At 52.6% G+C, this 22,508-nt stretch overlaps 1 protein-coding gene across 1 annotated transcript; it reads right to left on the bottom strand.

Moving 5' to 3' along the window:
* Nucleotides 1–16,933: 16,933 nt before the first annotated feature.
* On the bottom strand, nucleotides 16,934–19,572 carry LOC120749114 (kelch-like protein 10). The gene is made up of 4 exons (XM_040056262.1): nucleotides 19,138–19,572; nucleotides 18,427–19,044; nucleotides 17,827–17,976; nucleotides 16,934–17,319 (listed from the first exon to the last, which is right to left on the bottom strand). Exons 1-4 carry the CDS (start codon nucleotides 19,555–19,557, stop codon nucleotides 16,951–16,953), a joined length of 1,557 nt encoding a protein of 518 aa, XP_039912196.1. The 5' UTR covers nucleotides 19,558–19,572; the 3' UTR covers nucleotides 16,934–16,950.
* Nucleotides 19,573–22,508: the final 2,936 nt, after the last annotated feature.

Below are 22,508 nucleotides of genomic sequence, written 5' to 3' on the forward strand. Positions count from 1 at the left end.
GGCGAACACACACCCCCTTCCCCCCCCCCCCCCCGACATCCCATAATACTCACCCTCCCCTCAGAACTTCCCACTCACTGCCCGGCCTGGCATCCCATAATAATAACCTCCCCTCCCGCCGGTAACATCCCATAATACTGTCCCCCCCACCCCCCCGCACCTTCACCCCGAGAAATATCCCATAATACTCCCCCACGCTCGCACCCCTTTCGCTCCGGCATCCCATAATACTGACCCCCACCAAGAAACATCCCATAATACTGCCCCCCGCGCGGGACCCCGCGCGCCGGGGCAGGGCGCCCCCCTGCGCCTCCCGGGGCTGCCATCCCATAATAGGCACGTCCCCCTCCCGCGGGGAGAGCGCGGGGGGGGCGGAGGAGAGGGCGCACTGCGAGGACCCCCACCCCCCGGAACATCCCATAATAGTCACACCCCGAACGCGCACATCCCATAATAGTCACACCTCCCCCCCCAACCCCACCCCCCCCCCGCGCGCCCAGGCAGGCATCCCATAATAGTCGCCGGGAGCCACCGTCCAGCCCGGCATCCCATAATACTCGCGGCCGCCCGCCCCGCACCCGCACCCGCGGGGCTCCGCCGCCACCCCCCGCCCGCGGGCGCGGGGCCCGCAGCCGCCCAGCCCCCGCCCCGGCCCGGGCCACGGGGCCGACCCCTGGCACCGCGCGGCCTCCGCGCACCTCCCGTCCTCCTGCGCGCTGGCACCGGCCCCGGGCACGGGCTCCGGGCACCGCCCTCCCACCGCCGACCGCCCCCGACCTCGGGGCTGAGCGCCCCGGCTCTCCCTGCCCCGTCCTGCCGTGCCCCATCCCGCACGCTCCGCCCGCGGGGCCGCACGACCCCTCCAAGGCTATCCGTGCCCGGCGCGGTCACCGCCACCGCCAGCCTGCGTGTGGGGAGCCCGCAGTGACTTTGGCGCTTCCCCTGCACCTCGAGGCTTCCTGGCTCCTGGTACCTGTGGAACTACTGACCCCAGGGATACGCATTCTCCCCGGGCAGCTAGCAACGGGATGAGAGCATGTAGTCTCGAGCGGTGCCAGGGGAGGCTTAGGTTGGACATCAGGAGGAATTTCTTCATGGAAAGGGTGATCAGACGTTGGAATGGACTGCCAGGGAAATGGTGGAGTCACCATCCCCGGAGCTGTTTAAGGAAAGGCTGAATGTGGCACTCAGTGCCATGGTCTGGTTGCCATGGTGGTGTTCGGTCAAAGGTTGGACTTGATAATCTCAGAGGTCTTTTCCAGCCTAAGTGATTCTGCGATACACGGCGTGTCCACATACTCCGTTCCTCCCTGTCGCCCAGCGCCCTGCTCCCTGAGGCAGCCTCCACCGGGAAGCTCATCACTGATTTACACAGACAGGAACGGTCCGCAGGTATAAGCATACTCCAATTATACACGTACAACTGTATCATTAATTTCCCATTAAACAAAATCACATCCCATAATGCCGCCTTGCCCTCTCTTGAGCACTTTCATAACACTATTAATCTCAACAAAGAGGCGCAGCCCTGTCCGTCTCTCCCGGCGAATGCGTGGGTGTCAACAACCGCGCTCGTCGCCTCCCCCGTCCCACGCCTGGTGGTGCGTGTGCACGTTTCATCCCGCCACGGTGAAACACGCCGCAGCACAAGTGGAGGATCGGCCGTTTGCAGACTGCCACAGGTCGTTTACGGATCCTGCGACGCAAAGCCGGGCTTTGTCTGCTGAAGCTCACTGAAAATGCGTCCACGCACACAGCAGGCATGCAGGTGTTCAGTAACTCCATCCCATCACCTCGGCCCTGTGCCCAAGTGGCTCTGGCTATTGGCAAGCTCTCCCTTACCTGTGCATGCAGGCTCCGACCGCCTCTTCCCACCGGCAGCTCCGCCGAGATAGCACCAGGCTCCACCAGCGCATCCGTGCGCCCGTCTCCGCCGCGTGCTCCCGCAGAATTCCACAAGGCACAATCCGCCTGCAGCCACTCCGTAGCATGAGTTGTGCCTCCTGTGCCCTGGTTCCCGCCTTGCCAGCAAAGACTAGACCAGTACATCCCAACATGTAATCCATGTTCCTGCACATACAAAAATCCCACCTATCTCTCCAGCCATGAGCAGCACGCACCCTGTACTGTCCCTGTACATACCTTCGCCTGCATGATGACGATGCTCTCATTTATCTCAGCTTGACAGAGGAAAAGTGGTATAAAAGAGCACACTACTCTTCCACAGATGCTATCCATCCTCTGGATCAAGCAGACTCATCCGGTGCTACAGAAACATGTTGTGGATGACGCCACCACCAAACTCACATGGACCTCTGCAGGACTTCTCATTCCCTCTCTTGTGTGCTGAGAGCTGTAATCCCCTCTTAACAGGAGCCAGGCGGACAGCCACAACAAATTCCCAAGCCCCAACCAGTGTCCACCAAGTCCACGTCGGCCTCTTTCCCCCAGTGGTTTGGCCACAAGGGGAGAGGCGTGATGAAGATGAAGATGAAGATCCTGCAAAGGGAGTTAGGTGCTGGGGCTCTCTCTGCAGGTGTTTCCCAATGCTCCTGCCAGCACAGTTACGGTCTGAGGAAGGCTGTTTGCTACTGGTTAGGCAATGCGTGCCCCGGTGCCTCCGATGCTAAAGCATGAAGCTTCCCAATGAGCCACCACCTCCCTGAAATCTTTCTCTGCATGACAAATTAGCACATTTTTATTAACGTGCCCAAGGTTCCCCACCTCAGCTCCAACTCATTTTTCTTTTTGTAACTTGAAGTTTCTTAGCAGAAATCTTAATTTTCCCTCAAAACAAAAACTCCATATGGGATATACGTGATTATGATTAAGGTGTTTTTACTGTTTGTGAGGGCCAAGTAAATGAAATGGATTAAAAAAAATAGATTTCTAAATCTTGTCCTTTGGTGAGGAAAGGATAGATTTCCATGAGATAGGTTTCCAGTTATTTGGCTGCTTTAAACTTGGAAGTTGCTGTACCTTACTGTGGTTCAATTACCCAGTTTAATTGAATCTTTTGAGTTTATAGCACTTGGCTTGGAAACAATTACAGCAAGATCTGTGCAATACAATCTTCCCTACCTGTGCTGATGGGTGTCAACACCCTGAACAACCCCACAGCTCACTTCCCATGGGGAAAATGCCTGCAACATCTTGTTTTTGCCCTTGTTGGGAAATCCGAACTGGCAAGAGGACCTTCCACACACCCCTGCCCAGCTCTGTTTCCCAGAACAACTGGGTGAAGTGGGCTCTGTACTCCCACAGCAACAAGCTGGGGTTTCTGTACTTTTGTGCATGGCCTAAGTTTGTCAGGGCTCAGGAGAGTCCTTACCCATCCTCCACCACCTCGTGGGCAGCTGCCCCTGTCCAGGCTTTTATGAGGCCCACAGCCCTTCCTCACTTTCACTTTTAATTTATGTTCACTTTTAAACATATTTCCCCAAGGTAACAAGAAGAACAAAGCTTTTGACATTGTTTCACCCTGGAACTCAGGGCTGTAGGCTGGAAACCTCGGTCCTGTGTGTTTCAGTGCTGCTCATTGTGGGAGGCAAGGGTGGGAGAAAGGAACTACAAAGCATTTTGGAAAGGGGGGAGACTCTCCAGCCTAGCATGAACCGTTCATATGTGGGACAGAGATAACAGACTACAAGCCTGACATGCTGGTGCTGCAGACAATGTGATCTGAAAGATCGGTTTATGGTCTTTCAGGCTATTTTTTGTCAGCTCCTCTTGCGTTCCCTAACAATGCAGAGGGGCTGATGGGTTTAGACACTGGCCACTGCAATGCTGCCACTGTATTGCTTCATTTGTGTTCTGGGACACCGCCATACTGGTGTTCTCCTCATTTTTTGCTGTTTCCCGGACTGAGGGTTGCTCCAGCCAGTCTGCAATATCTGTTCTGTCAGATTACAAACAACCGGTAACATGAAAAATATATTTCAGTATCTGCGTAAAACTGGCAGCCCCTGATGTACCCGTGAACATGATGCTGTTCTGCAAAGGCTGCGGCTACATTCCACATCTTCTTTTAACCTGGTTTCGACCATTTGTTGCTCCTCGTGTTTGCCACTCACCAGGCCCTGTAGGCTCCCCAGATCACACTGATGCTTGCCATGACTGGACTAAGGTTTTACCACTTCTGCCAAGGAACCCTGAAGATCCCAGGATTTCTGAGAAGACTTTCCCTTTTGTTTTTAATTTGCTAAAGCAGAGAATTTTGCCCTAGATCATTTTTTGAGCGGAGAGAGGGGATCAAACTCTGAGATAGGTAATTTTTCCTTTGAAATTAGCAAGAAAATGGTTCAAACTTTCACTCAATATCTGGTTATTTTCCCAGAGTCTGTGTCTCTTCAACACCCAAGTCCCCTAGCCCCCATTTTAAACTGTCTGGTGAGAATCCTGTGTCCCCAGCACTAGCCAAAGTAACTGTTCTGAATTCTGCAAGTCTCCCCCAATACCACAAAGTTTCTTCACTCCTGGCTTTCTACAGTCTCCATGGCAAGCTAAGGAAATCTAAATGACCAATTTTCATTGTTTTCTTCATCAAGCACCCCCCCCCTTCTATTTTTTTTCCTTGTTTATTTTGAGTGGGTTTTTTTCCAAAGAAATGCATGAGCTTATTTGTTTAGCCCAATGGAAGTGTCTTTAGTTTGGTGCCAGACATGGCAGAAAATGACACAGGAAAGTCTCCTCATCTTGTGGAGAAAAGACAAGAGCCCTTTCTGTCATGTCCAAGGAGCTGCTCTGGCAGCAAACAAATGCCACTGGAACAAGAGGCAGACAGAGACTTGCACACAGAGGATTTCGGAGCGTACGACCAGTATAAGATCAAGAATCACTCAAGAGACCGCGTGTGCTTCTTTTTTGAGAACATTCTACCGTCAATGGAGGCTCGAGTCTCCCTCTAACAGCCACCTAGGTGAGGGCTGCCCATATGCCAGCGTGACTCTGCATCTACTTCCCGTTAGGGGAAGAGCATTTCAGACTTCGCTCAGCACTCGTCATGAGCCTCGTCTCCTGTTTTGCCAGAAGGAGGGGGCAGGGAGAGCGGCGTGGCCACGCAGCCGGAGCCGCACCGTGTCAGCCAGACGTGCGCGGTGCAGGAGGCAGTGCTGGCGGCACAGAACTCAGGCGGGGGAGAGATAGAGAAGATTGGGGGGTTGCTCAGCCCCCTGGAAATCAGAACGGCTGATCTCTATCTCTGTGTGCTTCGCTGGTTTGTTTGCTTTAAAAAACATCACATACTTGGTACTGACACCTATAGCTAAGGTTACTCGGTATTTTCCATCACAAGTCTGTTTTCAGTTACTCAGAACTTTGCCAGACATCAGATAGTCAGATTCGAATTTTCCATGTTTATTTTCACTTTTTTTTAAAATTATTTCTGAAGATGGAGGCACTTAGTAAGGCGTAAAAAACAAATGCTATTTTGCAATTACAAAAATTTGACTTTGACACCAGACTTTTAACATAGAATAATGTATGTAATGAATAACAAAAGCTGCAAGCAATACACAAAAGTTAAGAATGCTTATTAGTTACCATTTTAAGGTTCCCATTTCCGTAAAGTGCCTTAGAGGTGCCCTGATCCCCTTCCCTCTTCATGAAACAAATAGTTGGATCCAGCCAGGGATCGAGCCAGTGGTCTCAAAGGCACTGCAACAACAACCCACTGCTTTGAGCTGTCTGGACTGCGGTTCTGCCATACCTATTTTTACCCCCTGTATCAAAGCTGGTGCATGCCGGCAAAAATCACTAACACCGACACACATCTCTTGAGCTCATTTAGCACAGATACTGAAAAAACAGGCTGGGACAGAACTCTCCTTCATCTCCTTCCTCCGGCTGGATCTGGGAGAGGTGTTTCCAGCGCTGCACCCAGCAACAATTGTGCTTCAGGGAACAGTGCTAATTAGCCTGGAGGTTGCATTCCTCCTTTGACTGGGTGAGAACACCACTGCTGCTGAGCGGTGCTGATGGACTCGGGTTGGCTGGAGAGGAGGAGAGCCAAATCTCGATGGTGATACCTACTGCGGTGTCACCATGGGCTCCAAACCAGGCAGGGGTTTGCAGAGCTGCCACAGCCACGCAGGTCTGGAGGCGGTTTTCTCTCATCTCGGGCAAGAACCAGACCAGGTACTTTGGGGCTGCGCCCCCCATGCAGAAAGCAAGGCCCACGTATCAGGCTTTGCTCTGGGATGAACGGTGCAGGGACATGTCCTGCTTTGTGCCACCGTTGTGCACGTTTCTGGAACGCAGAAATCAGAGCTTTGTGACACTTGGACTTAGACGGCAAGTTTCTTCCTAAAAACGACACGCCTGGGACTAATGTACAGGTGAGATGCTGAGATGCTTCACAGCCCCAGTCTGAATGGCTGCGGGCTTTTCCCTTCCTGCGCTGGGGTCAGAATTTGCTTGCGACGACAAGCGGGAGCCCGCAGCCTCGCCATGCTGGGGACTCGGCCGAGGGCTCCTATGGAGCCCAAGCGCAGCTGGGAGCCACGAGTCCGCCCCGGCTCGTGTCCCGTGCATCCCCGCCTCCCCATCCTCCCGCCGCGCTGCCCCGGGGGGCGGCGGGGCCCGCTCGGCCCCACCCCGCATCCCATAATAGTTCACAAAGGCGACTCCATCCCATAATAGCCACCCACGGGAAACACACCATGGCAACCGCCCCCCCACCCCACCCCCGCGCCATCCCATAATACCCTGCCGGCTTTATTGGTCCCGACTGAGAAGGGCGGGGGGGGGGGGCCGGGGCCGGACGGGGGCACCGCGGGGAGGTCCCGGCGGGCACCGCCAGGAAGCCTGGCTGGGGCTGCAGCCTCCCTCGGCATCCCGCAACACCCCCCCTCCTCCTTCCTGCTGCATCCCATAAAGCTGCCCAGAGCGGCGGCCCCGCTGTAAGGTAGAGCCATCCCATAATAGTGGCCCGGTCACACCGCGCTGGGAATGGTGCCATCCCATAATACTCTCGCCCCACGCCGGCTGCGGCGGGCCCTGCCATCCCATAATAGCCGCCCGCTTCCCCCTCCCCCCCCCCAGCTCCTTGTGGGGCATCCTCCTCATCCCATAATACTCCCCCCGGCGGCACGAGCGCCTGCCATCCCATAATATGCCCTGCCACCCACCTGCCCCCCTCCGGTCGCGGGAGGCCTCGCCATCCCATAATAGTCGCGGCTCGCCCTTCCCCCCCCCCCCCGCTGAAGGGCTCGCCATCCCATAATAGCCGCCGTTCGCCATCCCATGAAGCCGCGGCTGAGGCCTGACCCCGCGGGCCGCGCTCGCCTGCCCCGCTCGGCTCCGTCCCGGTCCGGCCCCCCCGCGCCTCCCCGCTGCCGTCTGCCCCGCTGCTCGCCCCGGCCCCGCCGCGCTGCTCTGCTGCGGCTTCACCCTCACCTGGCAGCCCGGCTGCCGCCGCTGCCCCAGCTGCAGCCTTGGCCACGCGCCTTCCCGGAGCCTTGTCCTGGGTGCCCCCGGCCCGTGCTGGGCCCCTCCACGTGGTGCCTTCCCCGCTCTGCCCTCGATGTCCACCCCCGGCCCAGGCACTGTCCGCTAGCCCGGGCATCATCGAGTCAGCAGAAAAGCACAAAGCTGGAGCCAGTGCCGCGTCGTGACACCCGTGACACCGTGGGTGCGCCTCTGGTTCGGACGGAGCCCCTGCTGCTGGGGCCCCGGGGCCACGCTGGCATGGCCTTTGTGACCACGGAGCCCTGACCTAGTTTGCCAGGCGCTGTGCCGCCGTTGGAAAGGCCTCCTGCTCCTTGCCCGCGGCCACCGTGCCCTGCGCTGGGGTCGGCTCGCTATCTGCTCGCATCCGTGTTATCACGTGTCTGGTGTGGAAGATAACTCCACATCTTGCCATCCGCTCATATTGAGCGTATTTATTTGACTTCTGAAGGCAGTTGTCACCACCGTCTTTGGGTTTTGCTTTCGGTCCCCGTCCCTGCTTTTGTGCCCCAACTGGATTTAGAGTTACGTGCTGCGGGGAGTGTTTCTGAGCTGCTCCGTTGTTTCCCTGGGTTCTTTCACTACCTGCCATTACAAGTACAGCTCAGCACTTGCAACGTGTACTTTTTGTTAAAGCCGGCAAATGTGTCTTGATAGCTAAGAGAAGAATAGGAAGTGTAAGCCCCAGAAGCTGAAATAATGACATGTAAAAGGCTGATACGCAGAAAAGAACCAAAAAAACTGTAATTCCCCTACACTGAACGGAAGCTACAAAATTATAGACTTAGTGGATTAAAAGGTGGGCTGGGAAATAGTAATGCACGGTGACAAGAGAGAGGTGTTTCCTTGTTGGATGGGATGTAGTAAAGATGCCTGCATCCATTCAGTCAGATCCTGGCAGAACATTCAAAGGGATGAGGTTTTAGAGCAGCAGCAGCAGCGAGTTCGGATGCTGCTGCAAGGGAAGGCGAGAAGCGTTCTCTTTTCCCCGTGACAAACCCACAGCTGCTGCTGCTTCTGGCGGGGAAGGCTCTCCATCGGGCCTCACCCAGGTGAAACCAGAGAAGGGGTCTGCCAGGAGCACGCCCGCGGCTGCGTGCCCACCGGCGGCCCCAGCGGTGGCCACCGGCACCGGCAGTCCTGGCGAGGTGTGGTCCCTTTGTCTGCTGGCTTTCCGGCAGCAAATGCAGGAGCCCCCTTTGCAAACTCCGTGTTTTACAGGGAGTCCCCCTGTGGCAGATCTGTTTTACAGGGAAAGCGTCTGCAGGGGAGCAGGAGGCGGTCGAGGATGGAGGCTGCAAATTGCTGCCCGTTTTATTCTGCTGTCATGTTTTGTTTGCGGATGATCCTCTGGCATCAGTGAGAAACAAGTGAGCAAACACACACAGCACTCCACTGCCTTGCAGAGGAAGCTCTGGTCTCAGAGAATGGAAGCCCTGAGTTCTTCTGACAATTCTTCCCATTCGCTTTTTTTAAAGGTTTCTGTGCACTTGGGCACCTCCTAAGTCGGTATCCCGCCTGCCTCCTTGGGAAGATACCTGTCTTTTCCTTCTTTTATCTAGAGAGTAGCTGAAGGGCCAAGTGAGGTCGTGCCAGTTTGAGCTAACATAAAGCTCTAGTTTGCAGTGTATGGTCCATACCATTTGCATGTGATGTTTTTAAAGCAACTTTACATCTGTTTAGTAAAACATCAAGAATGCCTAATGCAGAGGACGAACTTAAACTGTTCCGAGCCTGGCTTTAATTGGATAAATCTGTGGTTTGGGCACATGCTCGCACAGTGGAAATCCAAGTTTGGGTGCTCCTGTCCCCTGGCTGTTCACTATTGACCTCCTGCAGTAGATGTTGCTCCTGTCTTGGCTCTGGCAACCGAGCAGATGTGCCTGCTCCAGTGGGAAGTGTGGCTTTTCATGGCACAACAGCTGCAGGAGGAGGGCTGAGCTAAGAGAGCTCTTCTGACTGCAGTGGCCGTGCACAGACCCTGCTGGAGCATCCCACTTGTCAGGGCCTGCCTGCCCTGCCATCAGCCATTTCCTCCTCTCCTCCTGTTCTCCTCAGCCACCATGTCAGGTCCTGTACGGTGCAGCCTTTCTGGTCTTGCACCTCTCACAGGCAGGCAGGGCGAGCGCTGCAGCCAGGCTGCTGCCCCAGGGAGCAGAGCCACGTTTCTGCAGCAGCGAGAGTTGCCACCCAGCGTCTGTGAGCTGCAAGCGGGCACGGGAACGGCATTAGCATCCTGGGCAGCGAGCCATGCCAGCCTGCAGGCTCTCAGTTTGATTGCACTCACTGAACAGGTGCCTCATCCTTTAAGGATACACCAGATTTAATTATACCACTTCAAAATGTCCTGTCTTAGGTGAGGCTTTGAACATGTCCACGTTAGCCCGTTCATGGAGGTGTGACAAGAATGTTTTTAGCTGGATTGATTTACACTGGTGATGTTGCTAACAGACCAACCATGTTATGAAAAGCTCCAGCTTTTGAGTTTGACCTTCTCTCTTTGCACAGAAATATTGTAGGCTTTGTGTGTGAATTTGTTTCCAGCTATCAGGCCTCATTTCCCCATCTGCCTCACAATTCAGACAAAGCTTCTGTGAAGCCCTGATCTATGGCAAAGCAAGTCCTGTATTTCTGCCTTATTCTGAAACTGCTAGGGGCAGCAATGTGATTGATCCTAGAGTGGCAAGTTCAAAATGCAGGTTTTTGCAGAAGAAATTTACCAGCAGAAATGGAATTAGACTGACTGGGCATTCCCACTGTAAACTATTCAGTTGCTTTTAATTTTTATGATTGGAGCTGACATTTTTCATTCTGGCTGTCTGCCTACATCTGATTTTTTTATAATTTTTGTTTTCTTTTAAAATATGGCTTCAGCCTGTACATTAAATATACTCAGGGAAAAAAAAAAAAGGCAGAGCAAAACATTTTGGTTTTGAGTGTAAAGTATATGTTAAAGAGAACAGTCTTTTGCCCAACTGCTTTGGAGGAGGAAGCTGAAACCTAGGAAGGCGAGCTGTCCTTGTGTCAGAGCTACACTACTCACTATCCCCATAAAAAATCCAGGCCAAATTTTGATAAATGATGAGCCTTAAAAAAACCCAAAAAACAAACAAAACCAAACATTTCACACATGCTCTGTAGGGACATTTGAGATTTTCCCTGTGTAGTTCTTCCAAGATCTGCTGTCAATGTCTCACAATCTGCTGTCTGTGTCAGTGTCTCACAAAGGTGGGATAAGGTTGTGTGAATGCTAGCCATCTTCTGTAAGGACCCAGCCGCTGGTGGCTGCTCCGGGCCAGGGGGGGGAAGGAGCAGCTGAGTGAAAGGAGAACAGCAAGTCCCTTGGGGAAGGGAAACATGGGGAATAGATGAGGGCCAAGAGCTTGATGGTACTAGGTCCGTTGTGAGGATAAAGACAAGGAGTTACTGGAAAACAAAAGGATGGAAGTGGGAGAAAAGACCCTTGACTGGCTAAATAGTTTGACTAGATGGAAAATCAGAGTACATGGGATTATAAAAGTCAAGAGTGATCATGGTAGTGGAAGCAGGGCCTAGAGAGAGGGAAGACTTTGAAAAAGCAAGCAGCTAGTCTTGGGAGCTGTGGAGAGAGCAGCAGTATTGGAGCCAGTGAAACGAGGAGAAAAAGAGGAGCTAAAAGTGGTAGGAGGAGTGTAACAGCACTGGATGTGGAGATAGGAAAGAACAAGCTGTGCTAGACTCCCTAAGGAACCAAAGAGCAGGAAGAGCATTCAGATAACCAAGCAAGGAGGCAGGGGGGTGGGCAAGGAGCTGGCCAAGCAAGCACTAGTGTCCGTCTTGTTCTAGGGGCAAAAGCAAACCTTTAGGTTCCTGCATCTCATCCTTGTTGAGTCGTGATTCAGGAGTCCTGGGGCTGGCAGCACTTCTATCCTGAAATGTTAAAGGACAGAAAGAAAAAGAATAAAAAGTAAGACAGAGGGGATTCTACAACAGCTTCTGAGCTGCCATTCTCCACATGAATAAAACCCCACAAATCTGTTTGTCCTAAAAAAGACCTGATTCCTTCACCAGCTCATACATGACATCCTGAGACCATCTTAGGGGCAAAAGAGCATCCCTCCTGGTCCCCACCTCCTCATCTGCTCCCTTTCCAGACTCCTTGGTAACAGCACAGAGACTGGAGAAAATGAATGAAGACTGTCTATTTTAAAGTCTGTGGCTAACAATTATGGGTTTGTTTGTTTGTTTGTGGGTTGGGTGTTTTTTTTGTTTTGTTTTGGTTTGGTTTTTTGAGGGAGGCAGGGGAGTGGTTGAGTAGCAGACTTGATAGAAAGCTCTTTTTTATATAAAAAGGATAAGGTCCTCCCAATGTCTGTGCTCTACCTCTTCTTAATTCCTATGTGCTCTGCTCACTTCCACTTAAAGTTTCCATACCTGCCCTTCACACTTGCTTGCTGCCCAGGCTGTAGGGGGTTTCACCAAATTTGCTGATGGGCAGGAGACAGGGACGCCAGATCTGGATGTGGTCCATCCAAAATTTGTTGAAGGCTGTGTGATTCTTCTCCTTTACCCATCTTTTTCAACATCTGTGAAGCCACAGAGGGTGAAGTGGGACAGGCTGAGAGTTACTGAGCCCTATGATGTGTGCCATTCCCAGATGTTTGTCTGTCTCTACAACACCACCTGGTATGTTTGCTGACAGATGCAGTCACCTAGACTTGAAGCAGAAACAAGAATGATGTTAAGAAACTTCCCAGAGCATCACACAGGGGCAATCTCAGATGTTAAAGTTGGTCCTCAAGTCTTGTGTTACCATATTTTTAAAAACAGTTCTTTAGTCAACAGCCAAATATACTCCACCAGATACCCAAAACAAGGACATTGCACCTTACCAACAAAGTTTCCACTTTACCCTAACCTAGTTGCATGTACAGGCAAGTGGGATCTCTCTTTTTTGTAATCTGACCCCTTTTATGGATGCTCAAGCTTTTTTCTTCCCCTTTGTCTGCCCCTCCCCTCCGCCCCCTCCTCTCCCCCTGGAGAAGCTGTGGGAGCAGCAAAATATAAGAAAGAGATGCTGACTTTCCTTGACCAGCTTTCTCTTCAAAATGATACCCTGGAAGTAATTCCTTAATCTATCTGGGAAAGGAACTTGAGATGGATTTGATGCAGGCTTGGTGCAGGACAAGGAATATCAACTGCACTCAGGAGCTACATGAGATCAGCAAGCTGTAAGCTCCAAATGGCTGCAGGTTCAGACACAGGCAAGGCCCCATCAGCTTCCAAAAGCCTCCATCACTGTGGCATGAGTCCAAGGAGATGAGACAAAAGGCCATTCTGGACTTTTTCCCAGGCATCCAAGCAAAGAGCTATGAAGATCCTGTGTTCATGGTAGGGTCACTGTGCTGTCGATTTCTCAAAATATTCTTCTGTTAAAGAGCACAGGCATCTTCTCCAATAGGTCTCTGAGCCTTTCCTGTTTCTTTCAGGCTTTGTTGCAGCCTGACATCTCATAGGCAGCCTTGGCAAATTGAAACATAAAGCAGGACAACTACCCTCTGCAGCACTCTGCTGCTTCCAAGGAGCTTGGCATGGGGAAGAGATTCCGAGATCCACAACCACCACCCTGCTCACCCTGACAGGCAGGAAAAGCAGCACAAAGCTCAGACAGCTCAAACTATCAGTGCTGAGTGTAAGAAGTAAATTCCCAAGATATGAGCTCTTAGTTACTGTTAAAAGTTACTGTTCTAAGTTTAATAGTTCATAAGCAAAAACATGTTTGTTTGTACCCCTATTCCCTGCTCTATGCCTGTACTCCCTTTCTGTCGAGCGTCACCGCCTCTGCTCCCAGGAGACTGTGCACCCAAGGCCACATCCATATGCAAATTAAGATCCACTTGGCACAAAAGACCCCCAGGGATGACGAGCCACCAGATAACTGAGGACTGGAAATAACAACTCTAGCCCAGCAAAACGGTACGGAACCTCAGATCATCGATTGGAGCCAGCCCTGTGTCATCATCATGAGCCGGTAGTTCTTGACCAGAAGGACACCCCAAGACTTGGAGCCGATATTGTCTTACCAGGGATTCTCATGAGGACTGAAGCCCCCGTTCTGCCGGGTGGCAAAACTGAACCACCTCCTTCTCCGCGTCGTCCATCGGGAGCAGCGGCGGTGTGCGCGAGCCCTCGAGTTCCCCACCCAGAGCTGTCCTTAATAAAGGCCTTTAAAAAGGAGTTTGTCTCCTGGCGCATTTGTAACAGTGGTGACTCCTCATCCCTGGCGGTGTCTTGTGAATGTGGCACTTAGGGACATCGGTTAGTGGTGGCCTTGGCAATGCTGCGGGATTGACCTTTAAGGGCTTCTCCCCCGCCAGTGTTCCCTGACTCAATGCTCTCAGTGTTCCGGGACTGCGGAGTGGTTCAGTGGCGGGAGCCCTGCGGGCACGAACAGCTCGGTCGGTGACCTTTTTTTTTTTTTTTTTTTTTTTTTTTTTAAATATATCTTTTGCCGTCCCTGCTCATCGCGAGGGAAACGCAGCCGCCGGTCGGAGCTGCTGCGGGCGAGGGGCCGAGCGCGGGGAGGATTCTCCGGCTCCATCAACCACCGAACGCTCCCCGAGCACCCCCCGGACCCCCCGAGCACCGCCCGGAGCCCCTGAGCACCTCCCGGACCCCCGAGCCCTGAGTCCCGCCCGGCCCCCCGAGCACGGCCCGGAGCCCCCCGAGCCCCGAGGCCGCGGCCGCGTTCCGGTCCCGTCCCCGCTGCGCCCCCGCCCCGCGGCTGCGCGGCCCCGAGCGAGCGGAGCCGAGCCGAGATGGTGAGCGGGGCTGCGGGCAGGGAGCGCGGCCGGGACAGAGGGGCCTGCGGGGGCTCGGTTTCCCCCGGAGCTTGGGAGGGACCGGGCCGGCACCGAGCGGGGTCTCTGCCTGCAGGTGCCCGAGCTGGAGAAAGCTACGGTCCGGCTCCGGCAGCCCGAGCGTGTGCGGGGGATCGTCCAGGCTCTCCGGGAGCAGGGGGTGGCCAAACTGCGGGTACCGTGCTCTGTCCTTTTCTCAGCTCCCCTTCCTCGTCCCGCGGCCCCGGCCCGGCTTCTCCCATCCCGGCGAGGAAGCACCTGGGGCGAGGGGTGCAGCTGGAGAGGGAGAAGCCCCAGAGGACAGGGAGTACGGGCTGGTGGCTCCCTCGGAGGAGCCTTTTTGGCTCCCAGTTATGAAGCTTTCGCTGCGCGCCAGACGCCAAACCCCTGCTCCGCCCAGGCAGGACGAAGCCATTCGGTGGCGATAAGAGCTCCGGGGTGGGAGGGTGAGGAGGTTCACCTGCCTCGGGGCTGGTAGGAGCGGCCACGTCGTCGCTGCCAGCCTGTTCCCACTGTTCCTGTGCGATAGAGTTTGTGATAAAGTGTGCAAATGCCTCTAGTGCTGAATCCATCGATGTAACAGCAATTTGTGGGAGCTGATTTTAAGATATATTCCCAGACTTTGCGCCAAAGTGATGGAGAGGAGTTCATGTCCTCCACACCACTAAACCAGCTGGAGGGATTTAACAGAGAGTTGGAGAGTGGTAGGTCACCACCACAGCTCTCTCCAAGCTCTCTTGTAGTCTGTCATCAAATACAGACAATTTGTAGGGAGAAACACCAAGATGGTTCTTTCAGCTGGAATAGGAGCCGAGTATTTAATGCATGGCACTGCACAATAGAGGCGAGAAACAAACCTTGCAGTCTTGCTTTTTCTAAGCAAAATTGATATTGCACTTCCCAGGAGGACTTTGGGCTGACGGACAAGCTGTGGCGTTTTCTAAAAGCACTCCACTCAGAGGCAGTGTGAGCCCTGGACAGGTAACCCGTGTGTCCCAGCTGCGTGCTGTGTGTGCCCTGCTGTCCCTCCATGTGCTCCGGGGTGGGGGGGCCTGGCAGCAGCACAGGCTGCTCTTAATGTTTCCTCTGCCAGTTCTAGGATAGTTTGAAGCGGTTGGGCTTTTTTAGCCTTGAATCTCAGGGGATCAGTGGCACCGATGTGGTTTGTGACTGATAGGTTGAACGATCCATTGCATCACGTGAGGTGTTGGGAGAATTGCATTCGTGGCTCTGGCTGCAGTTTAGCCCTTGACAGTTCCACATGCCTTTGACCACCATAGCTTGCTGGGTGTTTATCAAATGATCCCATAAAAAAAAGCCTGGGAATTCTTCCCGTGTGTTTCTAGAGGCCGGTCAGCTCTCAGCAGGATCCCAGTGTGTGTTCGGTAAGGGTGAGAAGGCTGACTGCTGGACTCACTGAGGGAAAAGGACGTTGTGGGGAGTTTTCCTTCTCCTTAGGACAATCACACCTCAACACCTGTCCTGATACCTGCCACCAAACACACAAACACACATTTCACATCCGGGCGTTCTGCTCAAAGCACCTGCCAGGCGCTGGCGATCACTTTAGTAACTCCCAGGGGCCGTATGTGTACGTAATATTTTATAACTACCTGGATACTCCATTAGTAGCCAGGGCTTGTTTGTGTTTTTAATGATTCCCTTGCACATAGTGTGCGACCACTCCAGAGATGAAGCAAACAGCCCAATGTTACATGTGCTGTGAACAACTGTACCCGGCATTCTGCTTGACTGTTACAGTGGCATTTTTCTCCATTACAGTAAATACTAAATTCCAAACTCTTGGCTCATCTTGGGTGTTGTGGAATGCCGTGGTGGCTGAAAATAAACCCAGTCCCAAGGAATTAGAACTTTTTATGTTCTTAATACAGCCTTGTAACAGGATGTTGTAACATCCAATGGGCTTTGAAATTGGATGCGTAAAGAAATGGTTTGTGGCTTGGATTTATTTTCAGCTCTGTCCACCTTAGGCTGGGATACAGGCCATCTCCTGTTTGACAGTCCTGGATGGATTCTGATAAAACAGGTGCTCTTGAGGATCTAACCCTGTTACTCATATGAATGTAGAGTGTGGAACTAACGAGCTGTTTGATGACCATTAATAGTCAAATTCTTCTTGAGGGTCCATGTCACTGTGGGTTGCAGCAGCTCTGCTCTCCTGGCATGTTAACAGAGGGACAGCAGTTTCCTGGGGAGCAGCACTCCTGTCCTTACCTGTGAGGTAAAGTAGTATGTCATAGGCTCCTTGAAACAGATCCTGCTGTCCTGTTCTTGACCTTAAATACACTGTACTAAAGTTTATTGTAAGAGGTGAATTAATGAAAATAAACCTTTTATTTCTCTAGCATTCTGTTGTGCTTTTGATTTTTTAAGCTGATATGTAGGATGTGGCTGATACATTGGGTAGTTCTGTTGAGTGAAAATTTGAAATCCTGATGATCCTTTTGGCCTGTTACAATTGTTGCTGTTTTAGAACAAGAGAACATACTCCCCTGCTGCCATGGGGACTTTATGACCTGAAGAGAACTATTTCCACAGGCATCCATCCAATGATGGGATGCTCAGAAGACTTTATTCGATACGCAGATCTATTTACACTAGCATCCAGTGATGGCTGATCACAACACTCCTAGCTAAGGGCTATTTACAACGGCGAACTCCGAGTCGAATTGGTGAACAAGATGTCCATGGAGGAGCTGTGGTGGTAGTGTTGCCTGGCGATGTATTCCATGACGTTGGAGAGTCCTGGCACCACGCAGCAGCTGACGGCACTGCGGGTGATGCCCATGCTTTGGGCGTCGTACCACTCGTTGGTGTCCTCCTCGTAGCACTCAGTGGCAACGGTGGTGCTGAACCCATTGAAGCCCCCGACCACGAACAAGAGGCCGTCCATCACCTCAATGCCAAAGTTGCTGCGTGGGTTTAGCATGGAGGGCACGGCGTGCCAGGCGTTGGCGATAGGGTTGTACGCTTCCACGCTCTGGAGCCGGCTGTTCCCATCAAAGCCTCCAACCTGTGAAGGCCAAAGGGACAGAGCTTGAGAGGGGCCTTTCCTCAGCTAGATCCTGGCGTGCACAGTGAGATGGGAACTGCTCCTGCCTCCCTGGCTGCAGACTGAGCATGGCGGAGAGCTCGAGGTCTCCGAACGTGGCTCTTGCTATATTGTTCCCTGCTCTCTGAGGAGCTTTCCAAAGCACTTTATGCAACTGTCAATTTTGACAGGTCTCCAGAGGCTGGATGCAGTCCATGGAGAGGATAAGCAATGGAAGAACAGACCCAAGCCCCCACTCTGGGCTGCTGATGCTGTTGGCAGCGGCAGAAATTACGTTCTTTGCTGCAGCTGCTTAAACATTGCCAAACACCATTTTCATACTCAAAAGCGTGTGATGGGTCCTAACGTTCTCAGGAAATGTGTCAACCGTTCTGGCTCTGACTTCCCTAAACCTCATGTAAACACCCTGGGGGTCTGGGAACTGCAGCCACCCAAAGGACTGCAGTGTTGGGTGGTGTTGGCCCTTACCGCGTACACTTGGTTCCCGTAAGCCATCACCCCAACTCCGCTTCTCCTGCTGCTCATTGGGGCAATCAGGGACCACTGGTTTGTAGTAGGGTCAAACATTTCAGCTGAGCTGAGGCACTGATCGCCATCAAACCCACCGCAGATGTAAACCTGGGGACAGGAGGGGTGGGAAACTGTGAATGGGGTGGTTAGACCCTTGGCGAGGGAATATGTTGAAGAGAAAACGAATGGTGTAGCAGGATTTTTGGGGTATTTTGTTTTAGAATGGGGATGGTCTTGGCATCCTGGATTTGAAGTAGCAGCAGTGCAAAGAGTTGATGCCAGCAAGATTTTGACTCTTGATTTTCCAAGCTGCGTGAAGCAGGCCTGGTATTGCACCTGTGGCCAGGAAAAGAGCTGTTGGGCACCAGGTGGACAGCAGCTCTGGCAGAGTTTTTGTACTCCTGGTTGCATCTCTGCCACACCAGGTAAGCTGCTTTATACCTGTAGCTCCAGGACTTAATGCATTGTTACGAATTTAAGCGTTACGAATTTAGTGAGGGTTTATGTGAACTTTCTTCCTGCAGCAACCCCAACTGCTCTTAGCTGGGGTTAGTTTACCTTTCCATTCAGCGTGGTTGCACTGGCGTCGCTCCTCTGCTCATGCATGGGAGTGATGAGGGTCCACTGGTTGGTGTCTGGGTCATACCGCTCTGCTGTGTTGAGCCGCATGTACCCATCAAACCCTCCCATGGCGTAGATGAAGTTATCCACAACGGTGACGCTGACATAGCAGCGCCGAGAGTGCATGGGTGCTACCTGCTGCCACGTCTTCTGGAGTGGATCGAACCGCTTGACGATGTTGAAATAATCTGTGCCATCGAATCCACCGATAACGTACACGTGGCCTTTCAAATAAGCCGAGCCGTGATAGGCAACGGGGCTCTCTTGCTCCCAGGGGATGTTCAGCCACTTGTCGGTGCGGCCGTCGTAGGTCTCAATGGCGCTGGTGGCGCCGCCGCCGCTCCAGCCCCCGATGGCGAAGAGGATGGCGTAGGGCAGGCGCGGCCGGGTGAGTAGGTTGGCATTGACCGAGGAACTCTGGCCATAGGAGTTCAGGTCATAGATTTCGGACAGGGCACTGATGATGATGTCTTTGCAGCTGACATTGTCTCTCACATACTCGTGAGCTTTGACGTTGTTCATGAAGTAGTCGGATTGTAGGAGTGCCAGTCGCACCTGAAACATGCAAGGAGGAGGTTGGAGTACTAATACTGATGGTTTTCCTCTCGGTAGGCTTTGGGGACGGCTCCAAAGCAGCGCTGCACCCACCTTGCTGAGCAAGCAGGCGATGTGCTGCCTCCTGTTCTGCGGGTCATGAGCGATCCACCTCACCACAGCCTCAAACACGGCTTCTTCTCGCCGCACGTTAAGCTCGTCCTTCTCGATGATGTGCGCCAGCTCCTCGGCAGAGAGGTCTAGGAACTCCTCGGACACTCGGGACACCTCCTCGAAGTGATGCAGGATGTACACGCAGGCGGCTGCGCGCAGGTCGGGGCAGTAGTAATAGTCCGTGAGTCTGCAAATGCCAATGCAGTTCTCAAAGCACAGCCTAGAACTGAGGAACTCACAGCACAGGCTGACAATGCCCATGACATTAAACTGATCTGCGGCAGTCAGCAAGCTCTCAACGTTGTCCTCTGTGATTGGCACTGTCCCGGTGTAGGCGTAATTGATGATGAGACCCATCATTTCAGGTGAAATGCCAGGGATATGATAGACCGTCTTGTCTGTGCTGTCCCAGTTGGTAAACAGAGTCCTGAAAACATGGTGTTGCTGGGTTAAACCCTGCCGCTGGATCCCCTGTGCTCCCCCAGCCCGAACTGATACTGGGGTGGGGTTGCCTCAACCCAGGTGCAGCACCAACACTTGGTCCTGAACCCCAGAGTCACAGGGTGTGGGGAAGGCAAGGCTGCCCTGTGGCAGCGAGGCCAGGCTGGCCAGGCTCCAGCCCTGCACTGTGTCCGGGGCTCCTCTCGCACCACTGCCAAGAGCCACGGATACGTGGATTAATCCTGGCGTTCAGGGAGGTGTGAGGAGTATGGGAAATCACTTGATGAGAGGTTCCGTGCAGGTGGAAGTCCCGGAGAAGTGCTGAGGCAGGGTGACCTCAGTCAGGGAATACCATTTGTCCCCATCCCCCTGTGTTTCAACTCCTGACCTGAAGTAGATACTGCAGCAAGAGAGGATGAGCTTGTGAGCCTTGAATTCCACCCCATCCACACTGATGATCACATCACAGAATCTCCCTTCCAGGCGCAGTTCATTGGAGATGCTGCAACTCTTATCGCTCATTTTCCTCTCCATGTTGGAGGACGAATATTCGGTAGATGCCGAGTTATCCCCCACGCTGGAGCCAGAGGCAGTGGATCTTGCTGGGGTGTGTGGAGCACTCTGGTGTTGCCCCCAAACATCCAGCACTGAACCCCCTTGCTGGTTCTGGCTTGTGCCCCATCATGACATCACAGAGATGGAGGTGTGACCCAGGCCCAGCATTCTGTGGTTGCCCCCAGCCTTTGTTTCCCCTACAGCCCGGGTTATGCTGGGTCCCAGACCTGCGCCGTGTTGATGGTGGCTTGGAACAAAACCAGCCATGTGATCGATCCCCTGGCAATCCTTCAGTAATATTTCACTGGGGTGCAACAGCCCCCAAATGTGGGCAGGAACCACTGCTGAAGGGCCTTGTACCACCTGGCCCAGGAGGAAGCCGAGCCACAGTCCAGCCCATGTAAGTGCTGTCACACCCACTGTCCCTGCTGCTTTGTCACTGGAGTCGTGCCAGGGAAGGTTTAGGCTATATATTGGAAATGCTGGGAATTTCTTTTTTCCCGAATGGGCTGTCCAGCCCTGGCGCAGGCTGCCGAGGGCAGTAGTGGTTGTAAGAAATAAATTCCTAAGATATGAGCTCTTAGTTACTGTTAAAAGTTACTGTTCTAAGTTTAATAGTTCATAAGCAAAACCATGTTTGTTTGTACCCCTATTCCCTGCTCTATGCCTGTACTCCCTTTCTGTCGAGCGTCACCGCCTCTGCTCCCAGGAGACTGTGCACCCAAGGCCACATCCATATGCAAATTAAGATCCACTTGGCACAAAAGACCCCCAGGGACGATGAGCCACCAGATAACTGAGGACTGGAAATAACAACTCTAGCCCGGCAAAACGGTACGGAACCTCAGATCATCGACTGGAGCCAGCCCTGTGTCATCACCATGACCCCGGTAGTTCTTGACCAGAAGGACACCCCAAGACTTGGAGCCGATATTGTCTTACCAGGGATTCTCATGAGGACTGAAGCCCCCGTTCTGCCGGGTGGCAAAACTGAACCACCTCCTCCTTCTCGTCGTCCATCGGGAGCAGCGGCGGTGTGCGCGAGCCCTCGAGTTCCCCACCCAGAGCTGTCCTTAATAAAGGCCTTTAGAAAGGAGCTGGTCTCCTGGCGCATTTGTAACACTGAGGAGCTTATTTCTCAGGATCACTAATACCACCCCTGTGCTAAACACAAGCCTGTAGGAAGTGTTTTTAATTTTTTTTAAAAAAATTCTTAACTTGGTGAAGGTTACCCCCTATAGAGGGCTGTGGAAGTCAACCCAAGGACAGAAATAAAAGTGGTGAAAAAGGCAGACACAATCATCTTCATCCCTTGTTTTGGTGTCCTTGGGAAATTGTTGTCCCAGATGAATTACATTTTCGCTGCAGAATCCCTCAGGTTTTTGCAAGAGCAGTTTTTCTTCATACTTGCAGGTTGCATGTCCAGAAAATGGCATGAGGAAGGACAGCATGGAGGGAACAGAGAGCACAGGGTCAGGTTGGAAGAAAGCAAAACAGAGAATTGTATCTGTGACAGGGCTCTCCAAAGCTTCAAAAATAGCTCAAGTGATGAGCCTGACCATTTCCCTTTGAAGCACTGATGTCACCCTGCCTGTGGCAATGATCCACTTACCAGACTGACGATACATTGCTACTGGCAGTTACTCTGAAACTAAAGTCAATAAATACCATTTCTAAATTAAGTAGCCAGAGAATTTTCCTGTTGCTTCTCCTATATTTAATTGTTCCTTGTCCAGTAAGTCACAGTGCCTCACCTATCGCCGTAACATTCTCTCACCATTAGAAAGCACAAAGTGCAGAAAGACAGAATGGCCAATGTCACTTTTTGTCTGTCTTACCCTTTTACTTTCTAAATTTCTCATTCACATTACCTCTAAGATGGCATTTTCCCCTTGGTTACAGCTATAGGGTCTGTGACTAGGTAATAAACTTTATGTAACCAACCGCTAGATCCACTGATGTTTTTCTCTCACTGTGTTTCTTCCTGAGTAATTCCCCACATCACTTCCCTCCTCTGGAAGCAGGACCTTTTGGAGCACTAAGTGTGCTCCTTGCTGGTTCAGGTTACATTCTAGATGTGCAAATAAGGTGACCTGGTCAAGGGGACAACCTCCAGTTCCCAGGCCAACGACAAATGCCTTGCCACCCTTTGCAACCTGACCCCAAACCAGCTGGCGTGCAGCAGCACAGGGTCCTTTCCCTGCCTACAAATTATCACCAATAATTTTGGCAAATGCTAATGAGGCATCATTACTGCAAAATATCTCTCACATGTTTCCCAGTTGCATGTCTCCCATAGCATGTGTGCCACCCCC

This window comes from Hirundo rustica, chromosome 2 (genome assembly GCF_015227805.2).
Source record: "Hirundo rustica isolate bHirRus1 chromosome 2, bHirRus1.pri.v3, whole genome shotgun sequence".
Classification (NCBI taxonomy): Eukaryota; Metazoa; Chordata; class Aves; order Passeriformes; family Hirundinidae; genus Hirundo; species Hirundo rustica.